The sequence below is a fragment of the Amaranthus tricolor genome, chromosome 10 (genome assembly GCF_026212465.1).
Source record: "Amaranthus tricolor cultivar Red isolate AtriRed21 chromosome 10, ASM2621246v1, whole genome shotgun sequence".
Taxonomy (NCBI): domain Eukaryota; kingdom Viridiplantae; phylum Streptophyta; class Magnoliopsida; order Caryophyllales; family Amaranthaceae; genus Amaranthus; species Amaranthus tricolor.
The window spans coordinates 8,919,256-8,938,922 of NC_080056.1; the positions used below are offsets into that span (position 1 = coordinate 8,919,256).

At 34.2% G+C, this 19,667-nt stretch overlaps 2 protein-coding genes across 3 annotated transcripts; one reads left to right on the plus strand and one right to left on the minus strand.

Annotated features, from left to right (window-relative positions):
* Positions 1-2,068: 2,068 nt before the first annotated feature.
* On the plus strand, positions 2,069-12,988 carry LOC130825276 (DNA replication complex GINS protein SLD5). Of its 2 annotated transcripts, none has more exons than XM_057690417.1 (7): positions 2,069-2,485; positions 3,388-3,510; positions 3,942-4,021; positions 4,103-4,212; positions 12,321-12,396; positions 12,492-12,657; positions 12,771-12,988. In XM_057690417.1, the coding sequence occupies exons 1-6, from the start codon at positions 2,321-2,323 to the stop codon at positions 12,589-12,591; spliced, it is 654 nt and encodes a 217-aa protein (XP_057546400.1). In that variant the 5' UTR covers positions 2,069-2,320; the 3' UTR covers positions 12,592-12,657; positions 12,771-12,988. The 2 variants fall into 2 exon arrangements, with proteins under 2 accessions (XP_057546400.1, XP_057546401.1); XM_057690418.1 differs by having other exon boundaries at positions 2,091-2,485; positions 12,492-12,665.
* Positions 12,989-17,556: 4,568 nt separating this feature from the next.
* On the minus strand, positions 17,557-18,468 carry LOC130825277 (calcium-binding protein CP1). Its single transcript, XM_057690419.1, has one exon. The coding sequence runs from the start codon at positions 18,374-18,376 to the stop codon at positions 17,825-17,827; it is 552 nt and encodes a 183-aa protein (XP_057546402.1). The 5' UTR covers positions 18,377-18,468; the 3' UTR covers positions 17,557-17,824.
* Between the last annotated feature and the right edge of the window lie 1,199 nt (positions 18,469-19,667).

Genomic DNA, 19,667 nt, shown 5'->3' on the forward strand with positions numbered 1-19,667 from the left:
TGCGTGTTGCGACGGGTCATACTCGGGTCGGGTCGGTTAGTCACGGTTCACTTGAAGATCGGTTATTCGAGCTATTGGGTTAGCATCAGTTCGATGTCGGTCGAAGTTCGTGTCGAGTTTCAATCGGTCTCGGGTTGTCATCGGTTAATAATTGATTCGGTTTTACCGGGTGCAGATCGAATTCGGGTATTTTTCAAGTAGAATTCGGCTACGAATTGCGAATTACTAATTACTATTGATCGAGTCAGTATCAGATTAAGTTGTTAGTCATTTTGTTATTGATGATAAGGTTCCTTTACTTAAAGCAAAATAGTGAAAATGCAAATCAATTAGTGATCATTATTACATTGTTACTTTTACTTGTTTGACCGAAAATTAAAATTATAAAGTTTTATCAATTTTCATATAATTCAATTAAAAGTAGTTAAATAAACATTGACCATTGATTATTAACTCTAAATATATGAAACCATGTATTTTTAAAATTAATTTTATTTAAATATTTATGACTTTATTTAAATAACTAATAAGATGATTAAATATGAGTCAATCATATTTCTATATAAAAAATTGGTTCAGGTTTACAGCATTTTGATCTAAACTTCGTTCGAGTTAAGTCGGTTTTAGCTGGATCGAGCTCGGTATTGAGCATGATTCGGGTCGGATATGACTCGGGTCGGTAACTATTAAGTTCGAGTAATCTCGGTTAACAGTTACCTCTCGGTTAGAAAAATCAGTTACAGCTCGGGTTCAGTTTTCCCATTTTCAGTTGTCAACCGATTCAGGTATAGCTTTGGGTCGGGTAATATCGGTTCGATAAACCTAAAAAAGGAACACATTTTTGGGTCGGTTTACTTTTGATTTCTGATCGGATTTTCGGGTCGAATCACTTTTGAACAGCTCTAATTAAATCCTAAGATATACTTCCTCCGTTTCAATTTAATTACAATATTTGCTTTTTTACGCAGTTCAATGCATTAATTCAATCCTTAATATCTCTAATTATGAATTATAAAAAAATATAAAAATTTGATATTAATAATCTTTGCAATGAGATGAATCAAAATATAAAAACTAATCACAAATTAAGAGTGATGAATGAATAGTGTTATTTTTGTCAATGTTGCGACTAATTTGGAACGGAGGAAGTATTACCAAATACTACAAATAGTAGCAGGACAAAGTGTATTATAAATACAAGGTCCAAAGGGGGTTAAAGGGAAGGACAAAAGGCAAAAACAAGAAACCGAGTTAGCAGGAAAAGCCGACTCGGGTTGGCACTACAACCGAGTCGGATTTTAATGCTGACTAGTTCAGTATGCCTTTTTCGTCTTCTTTGAACTATGGGCATTGGATTCCTATTCTTGTTTACTTCTTATTCTAATGTTATGAGGTGTTTAAAGGCTTGGAATAAAGCTCATGAATACCACAAGTAAAATGGTATTGATGTATGATCATTAAGCCTGATCATCAATGGTAATTAGTGAGCCATGACCTTTATGACTAGTATAAATAGGAGATCTTTAGGAAAGGATGTCATATACAGTTTCTGAATTATACTCTTATGACTCTTTGTCAATCTTTCAAAAGTTTATAATTCATTCATACACTTTGAAGAGATATACCCTAAGTACTAAGGGTGTATTGTACTATTTGTATCTTGTTGTAAAGCTCAAATTTCAAACTCGAGTACCTTTTTGGGGGAAATATCACAAAAAGAAAGTGAGCACACGCTTACAACTTGTATCAAGTTTTCGGATAACGGTCTTCGTTACAAAAAGCATCTTCAAGTTCTTTCTAGCTAGTTTTATTTGTGTAAGTTATTTGATTTAGCCATCAACAAAGGGGATATACATATTCCTCCAAATTGTAATTTGTATTTTGCATTATTATTTGTAATAGTCTTGCTATTTATTTTTATTTGCAGCTTTTTTTAGAGTCTCAATTGCTAGTTACCTATCATTGTAGATTTTAATAAATTAATAGTTATAGTTCAAAAAAAAACTATATAATTGGCAAAAGTGCTTAATTTATACTCCTATGTTGTATACTTGGTTTTGCAAAGTATATGAAGTAACAATACTAGCTGCCTTATTTGGATGTCAAGTGTCAACGAATAAAATGCCATTGTGATTTGTGAATCAAAAGAGCGGGAAAGCCACATTAGTAATGTACACCTACAGTCCCATTTGCGCTATACTCTCTCATTCACCGATCGTATACCCTCCTAATTTGAGCTGCAGTTGACGGCGGCAAGTTGGAGTAAATTGCTTTTGATTGTTGCTGCCAATTTTCTCTGATTTTCCTTTTTTTGTAAAAAATGGGGAGTGGATCAGCGTTTTCCATGGATGAATATGAGTCGTTAATGGCGACCTCAGATGTGGAGCTTCTCAAGAAAGCTTGGCGAAACGAAAAATCTGCTCCCGAAATTCTTGAATTTCAGATTTCTTTGGTTCAAAGATCTCGCGAACAAATTCAACTTATGGTATACATTTTCGATTTCCCTTTCCACTTAAACCCTAACTTTTTTTTTGCTACTTTTTCAGTCATTTTCGAATTGGCCTTAATTCTGTTGCCAATAACAATGATTTTGGTGTGAATGAAGATTAGGTTGTGAAATTATCGATTATTTTAATCAGATTATTGAGTTGAAAAGTTTTCTTGCCCATTTATTATTGCTCTATGCTTGCTTGATTCTGAATGCTGAAACAATTTTGGTTGTATTCAACTGGTATGAAAACCAACTATTAAACAATGGTGAAGAAGATCGAGTATATTGCTTTATCATTAATTGGGCCAGTTCTCCCCAACTTTTTTTTTTTTTACTTCTAATAAATTAAATTCAGTTCAGTTCGTTCACCTCTCACGTTTCTAATGTAGAGTATGCAAGTGGCCTGGAAAAATCAAGCTGGGGAATTTTTCAATGTGTTCATGATATCTTATATGCTTCTTTTGCCATTGTCCATGTAGTATATTCCCTCCCTGTTGATCCCATTGAGTTTGCGACATTTTGCTTCCCCATGTAAGGGCTTTTGGGGAAAACCGTAGCAAACTCAAGGGAACACATGAAGTATTAGCCAATTGTTCCCTATTCTTGAGAAGGAAGAAGGGAAAAGATAATGGAATTGAGAACAATTGGTGTTTTATTTCTTTATCTTGTTATATATGGGTTTGTTGACTAGTGGACTTATATGGGTTTGTTGGCTAGTGGACTGATGGACTATACATCAAACTCACCAAATCACAACGTAATAATTTATGGCATTCACATTATGTGGGATCTTTAGTTCACCCAGTTCCTCAATGCCGCTACTGGATAGGTGTGACAATTGTCTTGGGATTGTATGAATACATGTTGTTTCAGGCTAATGTTTCTCATATTTTCAGGAGGAGACCATCGAGGAATATACAAAAAATGGTTTTGATCCTCTGATTGTATCTGTATATCAAATGGATATGGATCGAGCTCAATATTTGTTGAGATCTTATCTTCGGACTCGTCTTCAAAAGGTTTTCCTTGCTTTGCCCTAATTAACAGTCTAATGTAACCAGGTTAATTTTACGTATCATGAGTATGTGGGGTCTGGGGCATTTGGAAGTTTCTAATTTGTGACTATTTCACTTAGAAATGCTCTATTTGTCCCATGGGATTTGTACTATTTTTCTTTTAAGCTTGTCCTATGACTTTTACTCCAATTCTATTTTTGGCCATGACTTTACTCTCTCTCTTTTTTCTTTCTTTTTCTAATTTTTATCCACACATTTAACTTATCTTTTCATCTCATTCTACATATATCTCTAACTTCTTTTAAAGTGTACATTTTTACCTCTGTTTATCTATGAAAATAACTTATTTTTAGTTTTGCATGCTCACTGACCAAACCAAAAAATTTATTTTCTGATGTTCTCTTAAAGACTAAACTTCTAACGGACTTTTGCAGATTGAGAAGGATATGATTCATATTTCTAAATCAGACCTTTGGAATCGACTTTCTAAAGAGGAGCAAAACTTCACGAATAGGCAAATCTTATGGCATAGTTTTTCATTTAATTTGCTTGATCTTTTTTAATTTAGTTGTAATTCTCTATTTTTTGGTTACAGATGTTATGAAAGTATGAAGAATTATCTGGATGAGTCTGTTTTGTCAAAATTACCTATTGGTTACCAGTCTGATATAAAGCAATCCAATGCTAGCGAAGAAGATGACATGGGTAACTCTTTAGACTCATCCTATTTCCTAGCGTTGATGAATTGTCTTACACATGTTCTATTTCTGGAGATGTTTTACATACTTTTGATTATTTTATAATGCTAGTGGCCTTTATTTGCAATTCATTGTGCTTTTATTTTTTGATTATCCAAGAGACTATTCATAGATGCTAGTTTCTGGATACTTTAGAGAAATAATGAAAGAATAAAGATAAGAGAGATATAGTGGAATCAACATGTATTTTTCTCTAGACACTCCTTAATCATCTAACTAACTTGGTACACTTAATGAAGAATGTATATGGATATGTGGTTGAACTTGTTTTTTAGGAGCTTTGCTTCCTATCTTAATCTATTAATGAGTGACATGGGTTGTATGAAGGGTATCCACGGTCTTTTTAAATGATTTAAAGGTATTGAATGGATCCACTCAAGCATATGCCACACTAAAAAGGATCTTAAATTTTGATCATAATTGGATTATCGGATCCACAAGGACTAGGTGTATATGTATCCCTCAAAGTATGTGAGTATTTTGTTTGATGAGTATCAAATCGGATATCGGATCGAATCATTGGATTTTCGGATCATCATGTACTTTTGTGTAGCCCTAATGTTGGGGAAATGGTGGTGCCTTTACCTGCTTTGTTTTTCAGCTAAGCTGATTGAAAGACGTACATGTGGTTGCTTTGATAATGTTTCTGATCTGTGAAGCAATCTAGTGACAACTTCTTTTTGGATGTCCCTTCAAATCACTTGGTGAGTTGTGAAATGTGACGATCTATAGTTAAAAAGTGGTATGGTGTGATCCCGATAGTATAGCTTTTCATTTGTGTCATTTTGGGATCTAAATCTTCAACAATGACTTACGTTTGATGTTCAGGTTGCTGTTTTTCAAAGTTGTTCAATTAATAATTGAAGTATGTAATGAAGGTTCAAGTTTAATTAGAGAATGGAAACTGAATGTTATGATTCTTCTTATATATGTGATTTTGGTGGGTGAATGTAGAACAACCAAAGTTGAACAACCATTAAGTAGGAAACCTAGATCAATTAGGTGATATGGAAAATAAAATCTGAGTAGCTATATGCTATACCATATGTGAAGAACAAGCCATGGATAATGTATTGAAGGAAGGACAAAAAGATGAATACTACTGCTGATGTAGCACATGTTGAGTCGGCACGAGAATAAAATAAAAAGTAAAAATGTGGTCATAATAGAAATTACATTGGTTGTAACAGAATTGGCATGCAATATATGATTGAAATTGAAGGGAGAAAATGGGGGAATGAATCTGTTTTAGATTCTCGAAATTAGTAACCTTATTTTCTTCTGTTTCTTCTTGTCTGTAGTATTGGATCTATTCTTTTAATTTCTTTTCTGTTCTTCTTCTTGATATGTCTCTTCATCATCTTTCACCTTCCAAACCATTGCAAACCTGGTATCACAACATGCAATCATGGTGAATCCGTCAGATGCCTAACCTCTCAAAACCTCTCAAAACCATGGAAGACAAAATGAGCAAAATTCCTACCCAAATAAATTATGAATTAGACAAGTCCTGATCAGAAATAGCCCAAAACACGAAACCCTAACTTCTTAATCAGCCTAACCCTACAGTTCTTGTGTGAGAAAGTATTCGGTGGAGGCACCCCCGAAACAACCAAACTAAATGGTTTGCAATGGTTTGGATGGGTAAAAGATGAAGATGAGACAAATTAAAAAGAAGAATAAAAAAGAAATTAGAAAAACATACCCAATTATATAGAAAAGAAGAAACAAAAAAATATGATTGCTGATTTCAAGTATCAGCTACTCTAATAATCTCAAGGTAATTACTCATTAATTTCAACCTATCTTATTGCAATAACATCTTTCTTATTTATACTATTTTCTTGCACACCTCATCATAATCTAAAATAGATTCATTTCCCATTTCCTCTCCTAGATTTCACTCATATATTGCATGCTAATTGTTATATAACCCTTGCAATTTCTCTTATGACCTCATATTTTCTTGTTATTTTATTATTTTATTCTCCAGTGCCAACTCAACTTGTGCCACCTCAGCATTAGTATTATTCTTGTTCTTCCTTGTATATGTTATACATGGCTTGTTCTTCACATTGCATAACTTTACATCCGGTTAGAAGCTTCACCTTGTCCTCAAGGTGGAATTCAATGAAATGGTCATTCATCAGCCGAGTATTTTCCCAAGTGCTTTCCAATGCAAGCAACTGCTCCCATTGAACAAAAACTTCCAAGCATCCAGCTGCATTGTTCCCCTAATAAAGTACTTGGTGTAGCCTGTAGTTCAACTTCGCTGTTAATTTTGGGCTGGAATTTCACTTGTGGTATGATTTCTCACTGCCTTCTTGAGTTGAGATACGTGGAAAGCGGGATGAATACGACTGTGAGCTGGAAGATCCAACTTTTAAGCAACAATTGCAATTTTTTATATGACCTTGCAAGGTCCATAAAAGCAAGGAGCCAACTTCTCATTGTATTTTTTGCAATTGACTTTTTCCGGTATGTTGTAACTTGAAGAATACTTCATCCCCTTAAATAAAAGTCATTTCCTTCTCTTCTTGTCTTCATTTTTTTAATCATCTATTGGGCTCGTATAGATGGAACTTTAGCTCATCTAACATGGCATCTCGCTCTTGTAACAATGTTTCTAAGCTCCCTATAGGTGTTGTTGACTCATGACTTACCGTTCCAAGGTAAGGTGGGGTTTTTCCATACAGGGCTTGAAATAAGGTAAATTTGTGGAAGATTGAGGAGAAGAATTGTAAGCGTACTTTGTTCAATGCGCCACTTCTTGGGTTGCCCATTAATGAAACACCTCAAATAGGTCTCTAAAGTTTTGTTAACAACCTCATATTGCCCATCCGTTTGCGGGTGATAAGTGCCTTGAAGTCTAAACAGTTCACGCCAGAAGTTACTCATGAATAGCTTATCTTGATTTGAGATTATGAATATTGGAAAACCATGCAGGCGCACAATCTCCTTAACAAATTTCATCAGTCACGGTGTAAGCAAAAATGGATGTTTGGGAGGTAATAAATGAGCATATTTGGTAAGATGATCTACCACCACAAGCATCGTGTTTCTACCATTGGATTTTGGAAGGCCCTCCACGAAATCTATGGTGATTTGTTCCCACACTTGAGCAGGAATAGTTAAAGGTTGTATTAAATCTGAAGGCTTAAGGGATGGAGACTTTTGTTGTTTACAAACTCCACAACCCTTAATATGATTCCTAGTATCATGATACTATTGGAGAATCATGATACTTTCTCAACAGGACATTTATGAATGAGGACATTTATTAAATCATGATACTTTTGTTGTATTAAATCTTCATGCCTTCTCAAAACCACTCCCAAGCTAGCCGCCCATAGGCCTCCTATTGGAGAATCATGATACTTTCTCAACAGGACATTTATGAATGAGGATGTGTTGGGTAGCACATACCTTCCTTTATGACACAATTTTCCTTGGTCCACAGTAAACCCTTTGAGTACCTCCTCACCAGCTCGTACCCTTTGCTTGATTAATTTCAGTGATGGATCCTCCTCTATTGTCTCATCCAGACTTTGCTAGCCCACCCCATAAGAATTAAGAACTATATAAGGAGCCTAACTCATACTTAGTAGTACCTTTTCTCGAAAGGGCATGTGCAACTTTGTTAGAAGCTCCCAAATTATATATGATTACAAAATGGAATCCCATTAATTTGTTGATCCATTTTTGATATTCTAAGCTTACTTCTCTTTGTTCCATTTAAAACCTACTACTTTGGTCAGTTTTCACTTTTCACCACATACCTTTTTCCCAGAAAATAATATCTCCATTTCAAATCAGCAAAAACAATGGCCATCAACTTTTCGTAAGTTGGCTTGAAACGGACTCGTGGATCTAATATCTTACTAAAATATGCCATTGGATGCCTTTCTAGCAGCAAAACAGGTCCTAATCCATGCCCTGAAGCATCGATTTCGATAATAAATGTTTTTGAAAAATTAGGCAGAACACACAGGGGCTGCTTTGAATCTGAAAGGCAGCCATTGCTTCCTCAGACCAACCGAAGGCATCTTTTTTCAGTTGTTCAGTGAGAAGGTGTGCAATGAGAGCATATTGTTGCTCAACTTCCTGTAATAACCCGTCAATCTAAGAAAACCCTAGAGCTCCTTTAAATTTCTGGTTGTAGGCCATGATAGCATGGCTATCACCTTTTCCTCATCCATGGATACTCTCCCGCCAGAAAAAAATATGCCTTGAATAGGCCAATCCTCACCCGTATTTCATTTTTTTTCCATTAACAAAACACTGATTTTTTTGCAAGATTTCCAAGACTAAGGATATATGCTTCACATGTTCTTCCTCAGTATGATTGTAAAAATGGAGTTCTGGCTTCATTATTCAACTATCTAGATTCACTCCATCAAAGAAAGGAAGCTTAAGTTTTTTGGATTTCCAATTCCACTTTTTCAATGAGTTGTTGATAGTGATGGAATGTATGGTATGTAAAAGGTTGTTATTAAAGGTTGAGGTGTGGCTGTAAGGGATCAGATTGGGATTCAGTTTGGGTTTTTCAGGGGGTACCTCCACCGAATAGTTTCTCACACAAGAATTGTAAGGTTTGGCTCATGGTGGATAATTGAGAAGTTAGGTTTTCGTTTTTTGGGCTATTTTTGATTGGAGCTTGTCCAATTCATAATTGAGTTGGGTAGGAATTTTGGTCATTTAGGCTTCTAGTCTTTCGAGGCGTTGGGCATGTGACGTATTCACCATGATTGTATACTCTCTAATCCCAGGTCTGCAATGGCTTGGATGGGTGAAAGATGAAGATGACACAAATTAAGAAGAAGAAGAAGAATGAAATTAGAACATACCCAATTATTATACAGTGTTGGAGTTTTGGTGTGACTTTGAGTACACCCAGAGGCGGATTTAAAGTGAGGTCAACGAGGTCAGTTGATATCACTTAAATCCAAAATAAAATCAAATAGTATAAAGAAATATATGCTAGATCAGTGGTTAGTACTCTCATCTCTCACAGTATAGACCTAGGTTCAAAACTTATTAACAGCATTCAAGAATATTTTCTTTTTCTGTTTTTATTACTCTTATTAATTACCCTTATTAATTACCCCAAATTCCCAAAGAAAGTAAAAGCCCAACAGGCAGCAGTGAGCCGGTGAATGTCGAAGCCTTTCCCAAAGACCCAAACCCTCTGTGAGACTATGACCGGCACCATCTGACCGGCGACCGGCGTCCACCACTCCACTTGTCGGCTACTGCGCTGCACATCACTGTCTTTTGTTGGACCATTTATGCTTTCTCTTGTTTAAGGTTATTTTTTTTCTTTTTTCTTTACAATTTTTTGTCATTTAATCTTAATGTGATTTGTAACTTATTTTGAGTGATTTGTTTCATAGTTTGTCAAATTATGACATTATGCATCGCTTCCATGAAAACGCGACGTGGGCATTTGCCTTAATTTATTAAATGGTGATTGTAATTTTTTTTATTATTGACATCACTTCTTTTTTTTCTGGATCCGCCACTGAGTACACCAATGGTGTATGATGAGGTTGGTGGTGTGTGGATGTGTGTATGTGTGTGTATGATGATGTGTGAGTCATTATAGACTTTCTGAGGAGCCGCTCGACTCACACTATGGCATGCTCGACCGAGCCAGTTGGCTCGACCAAATCAGTGAGCATTCTGATCTGTTGCTCGACTGGAATACAAATCGCTCGACCAAGGCCATTTCGCTCAACCGGTCGAGCGAGGGTCCAGAATGCACTCTGTTTTCTTGCGCGATAAGTTTTACGGGAATGTTTTAATGTGGGCCTTTGCCCAATCATTGGTATACGGCTACTACTATAAATAGGAGTCTCATACACTCACTTCAGTGTGGATTCAAACCCTAGCTAAACACAAACCCATCTTTTTTATCTTCTCCAAGTGTAATACTTCATTGTAAGAGTTCTTGAGAACTCCATTGTTTCTTCACATAATCAAGCAAGGTAACCACCACTGAGGACGTAGCCCACATTGGGGAACCTTGTAAATCTTGTGTCTTTGATTTTGCTTTCTTTCTTATTGTTTCCCATTGCTTATTATTGAAGTGTTGTTTACTTGCATTGAACACCCTTGCCATTGGTCTTGGGTGTATTCTAGGGATAAAGATTGAACTTTAGACCCTAGTGTGTTTGTTTTATCATGCAGAAATAAGAAACAGAGAAAATAAGGTTACTGATTTCGAGTATTAGCTATTCTAATAATCTCAAGGTGATTACTCATTAATTTTCAATCTATCTCATTACAAAAACATCTTTCTTATTTATACTATTTATTTGGACACCTCGTCATAATCTAAAACAAATTTATTTCCCATTTTCTCCCCTAGATTTCACTCATATATTGCATGCTAATCATGTGACAGCCCTTGTAATTTCTGTTATGACCTCATCTTTTCTTGTTATTTTAATCTCCGGTGCAACTCAGCTTGTGCCACCTTAGCAGTAGTATTCTTCTCTTTGTTCTTCCTTGCATACGTTTTCCATGGCTTGTTCTTCACATAGGGCATAGCACCATATTTTGATTTTTGAGCATTTAAAAGTGGACTAGTGGAAACCCAGGCTTCTGTTTCTTATATGCTTGAAGAGCATGTGAGTTTTGTTTTACAGCCTTGGCATATGTGGAGTATTCTCAGGGGTGATTTTGGCATATGTGGAGTATTCTCGGGGGTGATTTTTGTTGCCGATGATCTCATGTTTATTTCTTTTAGTTAATGTGGCCAACCCCATATGTTGTGATTAAGGCTTTTGCATTATTGGCATTCTTGGTGAAGAACATGTGAGTTTGGATTTACAAGTTTTTAATCTTAATGTATTAGCTGAGACCTCAAGTTTCTGTATTAATAGCTGAAAAGTTTTTTGATGGTTCTACACTTGTTTAGATAAATTTCCAGAGACTTATAATTATCTTGGCCTGTTAGAGTATTGTAGTCAGAAAATTTACAAGTCACACGCATGTGTCTCTAAAATCTAGACACTTAACATGTCTTAGGAGAGTGCCCTTAATATCGATTGGTCAGATCTTAAGGGCCTTGTGTAAATATGTAAGATTTACTTGAGAAGAAAAAAAAACCTATGGTATGTTTACCAATTATCTGAGTGCTCCAACAATCATTTTCATCCCGAATCCGTAACTGTCTAACTGGTGAAATATGGAAAATGAATGTCTTAGAGCTTGATATGATGGTGATTTTGTTTTTTTGAATTCATGTATCCAGCTACTGTCAGATTATATGATACAACTCTCATCATATTGGTAATTAATCCACCATAAGAGAGGAGCTATGCATGGTGCATACTGCATACAAAAAACAACTCTCCTCTTCACTCAGGCAAATATGCAAGGATATGGAATGTGAAGAATACTGTTTTAAATGGTGATTGTAAATAATTTTAAATGAGTTTGTGGGCGTACTTGATGAATGAAATTAGCACAATCCAACAGCAGAACATATGCTTGATGGTAGTTATAGAAATAAATGAGGAAAAACAATGTGTTACCCTGTTTTGGTAAAGGAATAAAACACAATAACATAGATAGCTTTCACTTCAAAACTGTTCTTATATGTCCTCAATATTAATCTGGCCACCTTGTTAAGGGCATATAGACAATTTACTCAATGATTAATGAAGCATTGATTAGAGGGCAATTTCTTCAAATCACCTATGTTGTTTTTAGTGCTGGTATGAGCTATGATGCGCCATCAATCTGCTTCAATCTCAACCCTGTATAGATTACTAATAGGTACAGCGGTGTTAGAGTAATAAACTTGCATCCTTTTCCGAACAAGAGATGTCTAATAGGTTTAACTAGGTTCAGAATACAGAACGAAATTTAGCCAGAATGTGGAACAAGAGAATGGACATCAAATTAGGATCACCAAACCTTCCGTCAGTGTTGAGTAAAATAATAACCAATGTTGCACTTTCTGTTGGAAATTTAAAATCTGTTATTTTTTAGTTCTTATAGTTGTATTCTTGCTGAATTTTGTGTTCATAACCTTACTTTCAACAGTCCCAGAGCCAAATTTGGATACATTTGTCTTTTGCAAGAGTGAGAATTCTATTGGAGCCATTCCTCTTGATGACAGGCAAGAATCTAATTTGCTAACAGACATTCAATAATAATCTCGAGTGTTATTGTCGTACCAATGCATGTTGAGCTTAAAATTTGTTTCTTATGCAGTGCGGATGAGATTGTAGACCTGATAGCTGGTGATTTATATATACTTCGTTACAAGTCTATTAAGCCATTTGTCGAGAATGGGCAAATTGATCTTGTTTGAGTTCCTATTTACCACCAACAATTCTAGTTAGCTCTTCACGAAAGTGAAAGGGCATGGAGCAAAGTGGTAAGTGGGTAAGAAAATGGAATGAATGCAGCCTGGTTTTGTGTCCTCCTTCCCTTTTTGCTAATAGCTTTTTGCTGGTTTAGTTATTCCTTTTTTTTGTGGTCTATAAACAGCCAAGAGGGAACACTTTGGACTGCTCTGGAATATGTTCATCTTTGTGGATGTGATTGAGAACTCTCTGCTCAGGGTAACTTCTTATTCTGCTGATTTGACTGTAATGCTTTTTCTTCCTCATATTTCAAACGCAAGACCATACATGTGCTGGAACTCTGAAAATCATACTGAAAGATTACAATCAAGAAATATGGTATCTATTTTATTGTCTGCTTCATTTGAATATGTTCTTTTATTACTTCCGTTTTGTAATACTTCCAAGTAGCATCTGATAATGACTTGTTTAGAAAAATGTCACTATCAGTTGCAAGTATAATGTGAAACCTCTGGTAACAGGATAGAAAGAAATTTAAGACTTTCAAAGAACCTAACCCTTTATCAAATGTGTGGTATTACATCATTGAAGCTTAATCTTTTAAAAGAAAAATATCAACTATTGATTAACCATGATTCATGAATAATATCAAATCTAAGGTGAGTTTTCCACCAACATTCATTTTTAACCCCACCCCCTCTGCCTTTTCCCACATCTGCACCGCCCCGCCCCCTACTCCCACTGTGCACCACCCTAGCCCCACCATCCCCATCATTCCTTCTACTCTAGCTCCACTACATCCGACACACCTACCAACTACCACCACTTGCAAATCGCTACCACTCTAGGTCCTACCCCTCCAGGCAGCCATTGCCCTTCTTCATGGCCGCCACCAATAAACCGACCGATCACTACCTATAAATCGCAACCCTTGGCTTCAAGACCCCCTCCCCATGGCCACCAATAGTAAAGCCTCCCTTCCCTTGGCTGTCAATCATGGGTGTGTGAGAGGGTGGGGGAGGGGTGAGGACGTTTGGGTTCACAGGTTTAGGATTTTCGGGAAGTTTCATGGTGAGGGGCGTTCTGCGTTGGAGGTGGGGGAGGGGGAGGGGGTTGGCAGAGGGAAGGTAAGTGGGGTTGTGGTGTTGGAGTTGGTGGAGGGTGGTGAGAGATTTTTTTTTTTGGACAATTGACCTACAATTGTAGTTACCAATAAAGTGAAAGCCTTGTATGGACTTGTCTACGATATTTTAGCGTGCACCAATCTTAAAAAGTATTAAAATAGTAATATTTTTTTGCTTGATAAGTACAATCAGTACAATCATGGGGAAATACTTATTATTAAGTTGTGTATACTAAAATAATGTAAGCTTCTCTAAAATAGCTTGGGTGGGCAGTAGCCAGTTGCGAGAGTAGGGATGGGAGCCATTTTTAGCCAATGGTTTCTCTTATTCATGACAGATTATGAGAATGTTCAACATGTTCGACCGTATAGGACCTTAAAAAATTTGAAGCCTCAATATTAAATGATGTATATATGTTAAAGTGTTTAAAGATATAAAATTGTTAGAAAAATATCATAATTTTTGAAATTGCATAGGACCTTTAAAAAATTTGTCAATTTTTACTCTGCTATTGTCTCTATTTACCGTTATTAAAGTTGTCCTTGCATTGCTAAAGAAGGGTTTCGAGTGAGGGAGGGGGTTGCTTTGCTAAAGAAGCGTTTCGATTGAGGGGAGAGGCTAAATAAGAGAAGGTGGGGACTGGGGAGGGGGCAGGGCTATACAAGAATAACGTGTGTGGATGGGCGGGCAAGGCAATGGGTGGGAGATGGTTGCCAGTGTGTGAGTGATAGTGAGGAGGGTAATTGGGAAACTTGTTTAGAATTTTCTTTTGTGGTTTCTTTATTTTCAAATAAAAAAATAATATAAAATAAATAGACTATTTTAAATTAAATAATGACGTAAATTGCCCTGGATTGAGAGTAGTTACTTTACTAGTAAATAGTAATACTTTCTTTTGAAATAATCGCTATACAAGAATTATTGGTACTATTTATCTTTTAGCTTATTTTATATATTGCGGCTAATGTGTTTAAAAAATATAGTCAAGTGAGATCTTGTTTGAATCGTCTAATCGAATACTTTCATAATATTAATTTTTTTATAATTTTTAGTTAAGCAACTTAAGATATAAATGATTAAAATTACGCAATAGACTGTGAAAATGTAATAAGTATAATGAACGGAGGAAGCACGTTCAACGATCAGCTAATTAAGGTCCTCACCTTTTTATACAAGTTTTTACTTCCCTTGTTTGCAGTAGTGGATTGAAGTATCAATTTTCTGATGCACATTTATTACTTTTTATTATGTGACTGAACAGGTTAAAGAATTTCACATGCATAAAGTATACGACTTAGATGAAGTTGCATTTATTGAGTGCTCCGTCATCTATTGAAATTGGTTGTATTTTTAGTAAAAAGGTGAATTGAATTTGAAAATAAGATAATATAAATGGATGGTAAAAATAAATTGCTAGATAAAAAGAAAAAAATAAATTTATAGATGAGATTATAAGAAATAGAATGAAATTGTTGTTAACTATATAAGACAAACTAAAATAGAAAAAAGAAAGGAGAAGTATTTTAACAAAAGGAGTACTACTCTTGGGTTGTACCAATGACTCAATGTGTTAGCATCAAGAGGAGTTGCTTTTAAGAGGAGTTGGAGTATTGTGAATCATTATTTTTGTATTTTAGAGTAATAAATGAAGTATGTTATTGAATGAAAAGAGATATTAAATAGTACTTCTATGATGTATTAAAAGAAAGTTTAAATATATAAATGAAAGTAAATAATACCTAAGATAAATACAAAATGTATAAGACAATCTAAGATAATCAAATTAATTGTGATAAAGGGAGACTAGTTAAAAACAATTAGTTAAAACAAATTTCATTGTCCCATTCACCAACTCTGACAAATTGTAGATTCATGTCCTGTACAATTTAAACTTCAAATGAAATTAAATGAAGATATGAAGTTCTAGTATTAATAAAATATTGACAAAAGTACAAAATTTAATATGTTTACAATCATTTATTGGAATAAATTGTCCACAAAACTTTCTATAAAAGGAAAGTGAAACAAACAAAAAAACTTCAATAAAAAAGTGATGTAAAGATTGAGATGAAGGTAATGAACTTAATGAAGTATAAGTTTTTGTGCATGTCAACTAGAGGTATTCAACGGGGCGGGTCGACTTAATAGGTCAAAGGTTAGGTCATATTTTAACGGGTCATTAGTGGGTCGGGTTAATAATGGGTCGGGTCATTAGTGGGTCTTTGTGTAAAGGGCTGGCCTGGATAAATATAGGAATTGGTTGTAAAAAATATTTTACCACGTTTTTTATATTTTTATGTCATTATTATATTCATAGTTGAATTGATCTAACGGCCTATAAAGTATAATAGAAAAAACTATTTTATGAACTTTTAATAAATGGGTCAAAGTGGGTCGTATTTAAACGAATTTGATCCGACTTGACCCGTTTAACATTTGATATGACCCGCTTTGACCCGGCCCATTTAAATTTTGACCCGTCTCATCCCGACCCGGCCTATTAAACACCTCTAATCCCAACAACACAAATTAATAATGGTAATTTGGTAAAAACACTTGGATTACTCTTTATTGTTATTCGACCAATTTGTACATACTCTAAGACTCATGGTGGCCTTATATTAGAACCTTGTTCTAATTGTAAAATTCGTTGCTCTAATAAAAAAGAAAAAATTTTAATAAATTTTAAATACTTTTAAAAGACACTAAAAATACATTACTTTACTGTAATTGTAAATTATAAACAAATAGAATTATAATATACTTCTTTCTATTCTTCCTACTAATCTCATTTACTTTTTTATCATAATTCACTACTCACTGTTAATGTACTTTATTCTTAATTCATAAGTCAAAACATAGTCAAGTGAAATCTTGTATGATTTTTCTCAATGTTAGGATTATTAATAACTTAAAATATTACGGGTGTTTGACAAAAGACTGAAAGTTGATTATAGTGGCTAATTTGACCAGCTGCTTTTGAACCTGCTGTTATGAGCAATTTTAAAAATAATTTATTTATAACAATAAATTGTTTCCACTAGCTAATTTACCAACACTAGCATTAAGTGGTTTGATCACCCTAACCTATATTTGTATCAAAATAAGCTAAAACCTCAAAATTGACCATTAAATCATTTTGTTAACAATCCCATTATCTCAATATATGCAAAAAAATAGATAATACTAGTAGGCTTTATGGAGTACTGTTGTTCTTTCTTCCCACTTGGAATATTTCTTCTTAAGTATTGAGAAATTTAATTAATGTTTTTGATAGATTTTGTTAGATTCGACTTAATCTATACTTTATTATTGTTATTATTATTATTATTATTATTATTATTTTATTATATATTTTAAAAATATTAAAATTTAAAATTTACTTCGAAAACTGTTAAATGCAATTGAAACCGATAATTTTGGAATGTTCATCTTGACCGCCATTTCTCTAATTTATTTTGTCACTTAAAGAAACTATCACTCAATTATAGCCTTATATAGGGGTCACTTTACAACTCAAAGGCAAGGCCCGGACTCGGTGCTTCACAAAATACAAGTCACAACAAGTCAAGTCGCTTGCCGGCATCCTTTTGTAGTTTTGTTTCTTCGTGGAACCAAAGTCTATTTTGTATGAAAGTACCAGCTCCACAATTATAAAATTAATTTGCTATTTCCTAGTATAATTTTTCTATTGCACATTAAATGTTTGACTACATATTAAAATTATTCATGCCATACGCTCTTAAATTAGACTAGATTTATTGTGAATGCCGGCATATTGACAGAGAAAAACAATATAAAGTCAATGGGATATATACTATCCTAAAACTATATGACAATAAGAAAAAAAATTCTACTAAATTATAAAGTATGCACATCATCTTTTAATTTGTGAACTGAATAAATAAAATCGCAACATACACCACTCAGAAACCAATTAATGAAGCACTATTGAAAATCAGATTACGAGAACAAATGAAGAAAAAAATGCTAAAAGGTCGATATAATAATAAATATATTTTAATTTCACTAATTCGCAATTTTTATTTCTCAGACACAACATCGGAATTTCAACAAAATTTTACAATCTTAATTTAGAAAAAAAAAGTGTAACTTAACAGAGCAGATCATGTACAGCAAAGATGTTAAGAAACCCGTCAAAAGAAACACCATCTCTACAATCACCGTCACCGTCACCGCAACCTAACTTTATCATAGATTTAATTTCATCGTCTTGAACCTCAATTCCAGCCATTCTCAAATAAGTCTTTAAATCATCAATCCCTAATCTTCCATCGCCATCTTTATCCATGACCTTAAAAACCTCTTCCATCACCCCGCCGTCACCATATCTTTTCTGACTTTGATTCTTTACCTTCTCTTTCTCTATCCTCTCCTTCAAAAACTTCTCAAACTCATTGTATTGTACGTATCCATCTTTATTCGCATCCGCTACAGATATCATCGCTTTTATGATCTCCTCTTCGTTGTCGCCGGCACCGGATATTGAAGCGTAAAATGACCGGAGATCGTCTCCGGAGATCTTCCCGTCGTGATCGTAGTCAATCACTTCGAAAGCTCGTCGGTATTCTGATGTGGTTTCATATTCCGATGTTAGTTCGTCGGAAAAATTTTCTGGACGGAGGGAAGTTCCGCTAGGACACATTGTTGTTAAAGCTTGATGGAAGGGAAGAAGCTAGAGTCTTATGAAGGAAAAATGAAAATATGTGAGATGTACTAGTAGCAGACAGGAGAGGACGAGGGGTGTATATATATATATATATATATAGAAGTAGAAAACCCAACTTTTATTTTTTGTCGTCCTTTTTATTTTATCGTCACTCCTATTTTAAATTAATTTACTAAAATGACGAAAATGCCCTTAGACTTAGAAATTTTAAAACTTCTATAAAACACTTCAAACTCACTTAATAACACTTTTATCACTTCAAAAAACACAAAATCTACACATAAAGTTAATCGGAGCTAAAGTGCGATTGAACCTAGAAGGAGTCGTTAACAAAAACTCGAGTTAATTTCTATTTTAATGTAATTAAAATTTTTTTTTTAAAAAAAATTGCGAGTCGCACTTTTGTGCGACTCCACCTAGGTTCAGTCGCATTTTCTGTGTGACTCATAATTTTTTTTTTTTGAATTTTGAAATTTCTTTTGTTTAATTAATTTATTTTTTAAGTTATTATTATTTAATAAATTTTGTAATAAATTATTTTATTTTAATATATTATTATATTATGATAATATTATTATAATAATTAGTTTTGAATTTAAATAATTTATTTAAATGTTTAATTATTTTTTAATATAATAATAATATATTAATTAAAATTTACTTGTTAATTAATTTTTAATATAATAATTGTTAATAAAATTTTATTTTAGTTGTTCATTAAATTTTAGTTGTTTAATTATTTATTAATATAATAATTGTTTATTTGTTTATATGTGTGAATTATTTTAGTTGTTAATAATTTGTATGATTGTAAATGTTTATTTAATTTACTTATATGTTTATTAAATTAATATTGTAAGTGTAATTAAAATAAATATAACTTAATGTATTTTTTATGCTTTTAATTTTTTATTAATAGTTTATTAAAATATGAAAATTATAGTAAATGGCTGAAAATCAGGGAAAAGGAAAAGGCTTTTTTAGAGGGTTATTGAGCGGCAATAGTTCTAGGCCGAGTTTACTGAGAGGGGATCCCCATGAGAGGGGGGTTACGGGTTCTACAAGGCGAGCCAGGCAGGAACAGGCGGCCAGACATAGTCAGGCCCAACGTTCGAGTACCCTAAACCATGTGCGTAGTTGCTTTGAGCACCAGACTAGCCTGTGTAGTAATACGGTCGGCTCAGGTGATGACGATTCTGATTAGGACGAGTCTGTCAGTCGGGAAGGGTCTGTCGGTCAGGATGAGTCTGTCGATCATCTTGTTGAT